Here is an 8,532-nt window from a genome sequence, read left to right as displayed (position 1 = left end):
TTTACACCCAATACAGTGTGCTCTGAGGTTGTGCACTGCTGTACATAGTGAATAAGCAAAATTTATTTTTCTACTTTCACACGTATTTCCTTTCTTTCAGATCATGTCTGGCTCTGCTTTTTCTCATTGATTCATTTTGTTATATCTGTGGCAGTTTCACCATATTTCAAAGTTAAACTTGGTGATCAGGATAAGTCTTGGGCCCCTCATAAGGTGTGCAAACAGTGTGTGGAGGGTTTACAGATGTGTACAAAGGGAACACGTGATAAGATGCCATTTAGTATTCCTATGGTTTGGTGAGAGCCAGGAGATCATTTCAGTGACTGTTACTTTTGTATAGTGAAAACTTCAGGATATAACAAGAAAAATAAATGTAACATAGAGTATCCTAGTCTACCATGACATTTTTTTTACAGTAAACATTTGAAAATTAATCAGGTAAGCGGTTAAGGTAAAACTTTACGCTTCTAGCTTTTCCTGGATATATACGCCCAGTGGCTCATTCAGATGAAATCCCAGTGCCGGTTTCGTTACACTTCCCTGCCTTATAGAACATGATTATGGTGATGAACCAGGTGACAACAATGATGAAGAGTTTGAAATTGAAGAGAACTCTGTAAGGGATTTGATCAGCATGAGTTGAGTGATTTGGGATTATTGAAGAAGGCTTCAGAACTCCTAACATCAAGACTGCGTGAGAAAAACTTACTTGAAAAAGGAACAAAGGTATCGTACTTTCCAACCAGAGAAATTAGATTTCTGCAGGACTTTAGAAGTGAAAGTGGCTTTGTGTATTGCCATAACATACCTGGTTTAATGGAGGAATTGGGAATTCCAATCTATCTATCTATCTATCTGCAATATCACCAACACAATTTGGGTCAGGGTCCTCTCCTCCTGTGTCACTGTCTGTATCTGTCTGTCATTTGCAACCCCTATTTAATGTACAGCGCTGTATAATATGTTGGCGCTATACAAATCCTGTTTAATAATATTATTAACCCCCCCTGATGTGCTTCCCGATAGGTAAAATGGATGGTGCTGGCCCATATTTAAGTGTCTGTGCTTCACTTATAGGCCCTGATATATTAAAGCTCTCCAAGGCTGGGGAGAATACACTTTCATCAGTGAAGCTGGTTGATCCAGTAAACCTGGAATGGATCTGGTCCAGGATTCAAAACGTTTGCTAGCAAATGATTTTTAAAAATCCATTCCATGTTTCTGGATCACTCAGCTTCACTTCTGATCGTGTATTGTCTCCGGCCCATAGAGTGGTGATACGAGGCGCAAGCATGGAAGCAACACAACATTACAAATCCTACATCACCAGCAGACTCCGCATTTAGACACCATGCTGCACGTCTCCCGGTATTACCAATCTGCTCGGCACAGAAGTCTCTTCTCATTCTAGTTTCCAGAGATTGAATAAATTCTGTTACAAGGTTCAACTCTTCATACTATTCAGTGACTGCATGAAGGTAAAGTACTAAGGTATTACTAGGATCATTTTACTTATAGTTTATTACTAGGATGGTACTATACGTGATTCAAAATAAAATGGTATTGATTTTATATTTAAATATTATTACTGTATAATGAAAACCTAAAAAGTCTCGATTTGGGCAGAGTGGGAAAAGCTTAGAACACCTGCCAAGATTTCACAGCTATTCTAGGAGTCTGTTCAGGAGATTTCCTCTCACTTCCTGCACACAAAGTCTTAGCAGACAGGAAGTGAGGAGAACTCTCCACCAGCATCAAGTATTTATGGCAGATCAATTAATGTGGGTTCAGGTAACAGGAACATGCACAGGCTCGAGTCTACCACAAGATGTCGCTGCGTCCCGTATCATAGATGTGAATGAGCTGACTATCCTTCCTGGAGGTCTCCCACGTGTCCATAGCTCTTCCTCTCTATGGTTTGTGTTGACTAACTAGCCAGTCTTGTCGTCTCTGTGGTATCGGTCCTCCGGTTGCCACACGTGGGTATGGCTTCTCTGCGGTTCCATGAGCTGGGGCTGGACGATCGCCTGCTGAAGGTGAGAGCTCGGGGCTGTGCCGGGGATAGGAAATAATGGCGGTGTGTTATAGAATGTGTGTTCTGTGCCCAGCTAAGGTTCCTGCATGGCCCAGACCGGTACACCGAGCTCCCCTATACTGAGAGTCCAGATAGTGATCAGACCCAGCATAGTGCTAGGCCCAGACACCTTCCATCCCATGGGCCAGAGCTGCCTCATGGAGGGGCAATTATTTCTGCAGGGGTGACAAATACCCTGGCAAAGGGTAACTCTTAGGTGGGCAGGTAGCCCAGCAATAGATACCCCATGGCCAGGCAGATTCACCGGTAATAGATACTCCAGTGATGGGAAGATTCCCCAAACATAGATACCCTTTTACCGGGTGGATCCCCCAATATTGGGTGCCTTGGTGACACACTGCCAGGGATGGGTAGATTTCCTGATATCGGGTACCCAGCTAGGGTCAGTTATATTGGTGGTGGGAAGATTCCCAGTAATGGTTACCCTAGTAATAGGCAGACTCCTCGATCTTTGGGTACCCTAGTTTCATACAAGTACCCCGGTGATGGGCCGATGTCCCTGGATGACCTGTTGGAGATCGGACCCTCGTCTTACCCAGAGCTCCTCTTATGTCTGGGGGAGGGGCAGTGATTGGGATGAGTGTCCTGGCGGGCATCTACGTAGACATAAAATCATTAAAGTGCAGAAAGCTCTGCTCCACCCCACCCATAGGGTACAGACATCTCTGCCCCGAGCTGCCCTCATCAGCTTTATTCAAACATGATATTGCAGACGGTTCTGAAAGTTATTCCAAACATTAGAAAGTTTTTCCTTCACTTCCTGTGTTGTCACTGTGGCAGGAAGTAAGAAGAAAATGAAATGGGTGCAGGCAGTAATAAATTTGCATTGAATATGAGGTGTGGGGGAGGGATTTTACTGCCCGAGTCAAGGAGGGCAATACATGGCCACGTGGTGAGGGAAGGGGTAAGAGAAGCCCGGGAGCTGGGAATTCTGCACCCTATGGAATGAATCTTATTACATTACAGTAATCCCCCAGGCCCCTTTTAGCTGGGCGCACCACCTGGCACCTTTCAGTCTCCACTCTGTTTTTGGATGGGTCACAATACCGGGGCTGCCACCCTCCTATAATTTCTTCTTTCCCGGTTTAAAGCAATTTGTGTATTGAACAATGGGCGACCTGCTTGTGTTTGCCGGTTGGGATACACAGACATTGGAGGCTTGGCAGACACATGGCATGGATGCCAACGCTTGGCATGGCAGGGTGAATCACCTTGGTGCTATGCAGTGTAATCATAGAATGTAGAAAGTTTTGCAGCAAATAAAAGAAAAGATAAAGCTGTCCCATATGGGGTCCGCACATTATTTTTGATAGATTTGTTTTTATTCTCTGCACAGAATAGTTTATCTGTTTATTAGAACACAAATGTCTGACTTGTCTCCGGTCACCTCCATACAATCTCTGATTTAAACATATCGCGATTCTCTTCTAGGCTATAGCAGATTTAGGATGGGCCAAGCCGACATTAATTCAGGAGAAGGCCATTCCACTGGCCATGGAGGGAAAGGACCTTCTGGCTCGGGCCAGGACCGGCTCAGGGAAGACGGCAGCCTATTCCATCCCCATAATACAGAACCTTCTGCAGTCCAAGTTGGTAAGTCCTTGTGTGTTATGGGGCCACAAATCCATAATCCTCTGTATTATCTGAATATTAGTAATACACAGAATTTATATAGCACCAACATATTATGCAGCACTGTACAAAGCCCATAGTCATGTGACTAGCTGTCCCTCAAAGGAGCTCACAATCTAATGTCCCTACCATAGTCATATGTCATTATCACAGTCTAAGGGCAATGTTAGGGGGAAGCCAATTACCTAACTGCATGTATTTGGAATGTGGGAGGAAACCGGAGTACCCGGAGGAAACCCACACAGACACCGGGAGAACCTACAAACTCCATGCAGATAGAGTCCTGGCCGAGATTCCAACCTGGAACCTAGCGCTGCAAAGACCAGAGTGCTAACCACTGAGCCACCATGCTCATCAGACACCTTTTATTTGGACAAATGTAATAAATTTGCAGTGCTCTTCCCAGCACCCTTTAGCCGGGCGCACCACCTGGCAATTTTCAGGAATCACCGGGGCGGAAGGAGCCCCCCTAATGCTTGCGTATGCTCACAATTTTATTTTTTATTATGTCTCCATTGCTATCAGTGTAAACAATTCCATGGCTTCCTAAAAGTCTATGAATGAAGTCCGGATCAAATCAAAATATTGCCATGAAAAATGCATGGAGCTGCGTTTTGTTGCCTCCATTAGCCCGGTAGTGTTTGGCTTTCATGATTTGAGTCTCTGACCTGGATCAAGTCACATTGGGGTGAAGCGTTTTTGAGGGCTCTTTAAATGGTCAGAAAGTAGGAGCAAGCTGAATAGGAAGAAGACCATTCCAGAGAGTGGGGGCAGCTCTAGAGAAGTCTTGGAGCCGTGCGTGTGATGAGGTTATGAGTGAGGAAGTCATTAGTAGGTCATTGGAGAAACGAAGAGAGCAGCTAGGGGGGATTTTTCTATCAGCTCAGAAAGGTAAGTGGGACAAGAGCTTTGGAGGGATTTAAAGGCAAAGCACAGGAGCTTAGATTTGATTCTTAAGTGAAATGGAAGCCAATGAAGAGAACTATAAAGAGATGCAGCAGAAAAAGAGTGATATGAAGGCTGTGTATGGGGTAGGTAGGTGGGCAGGCTAAGTGTGGGGTAGGTAGGTGGGCAGGCTGTGTATGGGGTAGGTGGGTAGGAAGGCTGTGTATGGGGTAGGTAGGAAGGCTGTGCATGGGGTAGGTAGGAAGGCTGTGCATGGGGTAGGTAGGTAGGAAGGCTGTGCATGGGGTAGGTAGGTGGGAAGGCTGTGTATGGGGTAGGTAGGTGGATAGGCTGTCTATGAGGTAGGTGGGTGGGAAGGCTGTGTATGGGGTAGGTAGATGGGCAGGCTGTGTATGGGGTAGGTACGTGGGCAGGCTGTGTATGGGGTAGGTAGATAGGTGGGAAGGCTGTGTATGGGGTAGGTAGGTTGCAGCATTCATAATAGATTGTAGAGGAGAGAGTCGGGTTAGTGGAATACCAGAGAGGAGGAGGTTACAGTAGTCCAGACGAGAGAAGAGCATGTACAAGGAGTTTGGGGGTCTCAGGGGACAGGTAGGGGCGGATTTTGGAGATGTTGCGCAGGTGAAAGTGACCGGGACCTGGAAGTGTTCTGGATATGGGGGGTAAATGAGAGGGTAGAATGGAAGGTGACACCAAGACAACGTGCTTGAGGGGAGGGGGGAATAACAGTGTTAGTCGATGATCTGGGAAATTTGGGATTATTGTATGCAATCTCCATGTCCTCACATCTCTCGTATTCTTCCATTTGCAGACCGTCTCTGAGCAGGCAGTCCGGGTGCTGATTTTGGTACCCACCAAGGAGCTTGGGCAGCAGGTACAGCAGATGGTCCGTCAGCTGACCACATACTGTGCCCGTGATATAAGAGTGGCGGACATCTCGGGTCAGGTGGATGTTTCTGCCCAGAGGTAAGTGTTCTTCACGTACAGTGATTTCTGCCTCCGTAGAATTGGGGCACATTCATAAATTGGGGTATTTGTCTACCAGGCCAATCCTTATGGAGAAACCGGACATTGTGGTGGGTACACCGTCCAGGGTCCTTTGTCACATGAACCAGGGAACGCTGTGTGTGCGCGATACCCTCCAAGCCATGGTGATTGATGAGGCCGACCTGATCTTCTCGTTTGGGTTTGAAGAGGATTTGAAGAACTTGCTGTGGTGAGCACGAAATTCCTGGAAGTTGTAATGTGAATGTTTTAGGGTCGGTCTCCTAACTTCTGGGAAAATCAGTTCTGGACACAGGTAGAGGTCACCCCCAAAGGTCTCCATAGATTCTTGGCCAAAACAACTTTCATACTCTTTCTTCTTATTTTTGTTGTTCCTGTATTGAGAAATATTTTATAATGCTGTAAGGAAGACAGATGTTCCGCAGAGTGCAGACACCGGCCAATAAAATTCTAACTAAGATTGGTTGGGGAAACCTTTTCTGGTGGGAGCACCTCGGACTTTAATCCTATGAACATTTCCTGTCCCCCCCTCCAGCTGCTTGAGGGATCTCAGAGGGTCCCAGATAAAATAGAACTCGTTTTTGGTAGAATTAAAAAGGTTAGAACTTTGTTGATGTTTACAAAATCTCCCAAACAGTATTCCGCACCAGTACTGAAACATTTATAATATAACATTTAGTAATAAAGGACATTTTAGGTTACAATCTCCCACCCTGCTGCTTATTTATGTATGGGGAATGAATGGTATTTGGCTAATAGAGACCATTAGGGGTCCATTTATAAATGTTTTCTCACAAATTTAGAAGAATTTACACGTTTTTAGTTGAATTCCATTAAAAATGTATGAATTCTGGGTGTAAGTGGTGCAAATGATGTGAAAACATTAATAAATGCCAAATACCAACCGTTCCTCATACCGGCTTACACATTGATCAGCAGCATTTCTTCCAGATTCTAAATTTGAATCAGTTATAAAAACATGTGAATTCTGGGTGAAAGATGTGTAAAAACACTTTTAATTTTTTTTTTGCATTTATTCTTTTCAACCAACAGCCAACTTCCGAAGATCTACCAATCTTTCCTCATGTCCGCCACGTTTAATGAAGAGGTCCAGGCGCTGAAAGAGCTCGTGCTGCACAATCCTGTGAGTCTGATATATGAATATATAAAATATGAATACAATGTTTCCTAGAGGATATCGGATGAGTGGTTACTGTCAGGGAAAATTCTCTGAAATCTGAATTTAGAGTTCTTTATAGAAAACAAAGCTTTGGTTCTTTCCATTCTGCTTTCCATTAGTGCAACATATAAAGCTGTTGGCTTTTGTTATTGTTACCCTATATCCCATTCCCCTTAATAGTGAAAATTTAAAACCGAAATAAAAAAATCCACTCTTAGCTTTAATCCCGAAGATCTGTCGATCCATTAGGAAGTTTCTTCTATCAGGTCCTCCGGGTATTCTTCTTTGGCCCGAGGAAGCACCCAGTGCCGCAAAACTGTTTATTATTAATAATAATGTATGATGATAATGGGTTTGGTTGCCTGGTTGTTTGATTGGATCGTACTGACTGCTACGCAGTGCCTTTCATTGACTCATGATAAACACAGCTTAAAGGTAAAAATAAAATTCCATGTTTTTTGTTGGTAAATGGACTTCTTACCTCTCCTGGTCTTGTTTATAACGCCCTGGTCACTGCTGTTACTATGATGTACAATTCTCATTGCTTCATTTCCGTCAGTCGTGGATATGGAAGTAGCGGCTCTCATTCACGGCTGGTCCATTGTTTATTAGCCACCATATCACCTTTACCGGTCACAGAATTAAAGATGTTCTGTGATTGGTCAAGGTGAGATGAGGTGTGAAAATGACACTGGACCCCGGTGCAAGGGATGGTATCAGGGTAATTGCAGGTGGGGAGAGCGGAATCTAGGAATACACACTTGGTAAAGGCGGTGGTCTGATTTCAGTCCTGTTAGTGTTTGATTATGACATGGCTTGGCTCCCAAGCTAGCAATCTTCCAGATACAGGTAACATGGTTTATTTGGAATCTGTTTTGGGATTTTTGCAGCATGGTGGCTCAGTGGTTAGCATTCCGGCCTTTGCAGCTCTGGGTCCCAGGTTGGAATCTCGGCCAGGACTCTATCTGCATGGAGTTTGCAGGTTCTCCATGTGTTTGGGTTTCCCCTGGGTACTCCGGTTTCCTCTCACATTCCAAAAACATGCAGTTAGGTTAATTGGCTCCCCCAAAATCGACCTTAAACTGTAATAATGACATATGACTATGGGGGGGGGGCATTAGATTGTGAGCTCCTTTGAGGGACAACTAGTCACATGACCTTTAGTAACCACCCAAAAACAGCCGGGTGGGTGCTAAAAAGTGCCGGGTGGTGCACCCAGCTAAAAGGGCCTGGGGAGAACCCTGCTGTGTGGTTGATTTATTGTCAGAGCATGTTCACTTTTCAAAGGTAAATTTAGCTTAGTAAATGAGGTAACGACCAACGAAATTCCCAATCATGTGCAAGGAAAAGAAATAAATGTTTTACAGATAATTGGATGACTGAAGTTGTCACAGCGTATTCACTTTTAGTAAATCAGACGTGGTGCCTCTGTGTTAGGAATGTATTTTGTCATTTCCTGGGGTAATTTCAGCTGATTCTGCCCTGCAGGTGTCACATCATAGCACAGTTTAATAAAGGATTCTACGACTACATCATTGCAACAGATGAACATTCGTTATCTGAGGCCAGCGGGAAGGAGAAGAGGGCGACTGGAAGGAAGAAAAAAGGAAAAGGAGAGAAGTGAGTTATTATTCTTTGTACAATGTAAAATGTAATTAATGACACTCACTGATCTGTTCTCTGCCCTCCCCATGGCTCCTGTTCTACCTGTATA

General features: G+C 44.4%; 1 protein-coding gene across 1 annotated transcript in view; it reads left to right on the top strand.

Moving 5' to 3' along the window:
• The first annotated feature begins 1,970 nt into the window (after nt 1-1,970).
• Nucleotides 1,971-8,532, top strand: part of DDX56 (DEAD-box helicase 56) — a 17,007-nt gene continuing 10,445 nt past the window's right edge. The window contains exons 1-7 of the mRNA XM_072399156.1: nt 1,971-2,036; nt 3,527-3,688; nt 5,445-5,599; nt 5,679-5,849; nt 6,692-6,786; nt 7,431-7,485; nt 8,307-8,438. Coding sequence (XP_072255257.1) covers nt 1,986-2,036; nt 3,527-3,688; nt 5,445-5,599; nt 5,679-5,849; nt 6,692-6,786; nt 7,431-7,485; nt 8,307-8,438 — 821 coding nt within the window. The 5' untranslated portion in view covers nt 1,971-1,985. The remainder of the gene's footprint in view (nt 2,037-3,526; nt 3,689-5,444; nt 5,600-5,678; nt 5,850-6,691; nt 6,787-7,430; nt 7,486-8,306; nt 8,439-8,532) is intronic.

Source organism: Pyxicephalus adspersus, chromosome 2, assembly GCF_032062135.1.
Source record: "Pyxicephalus adspersus chromosome 2, UCB_Pads_2.0, whole genome shotgun sequence".
Lineage (NCBI taxonomy): Eukaryota > Metazoa > Chordata > Amphibia > Anura > Pyxicephalidae > Pyxicephalus > Pyxicephalus adspersus.
Note: the sequence above shows the minus strand (reverse complement) of the source record. Positions and strands in the feature narration are given on the sequence as shown.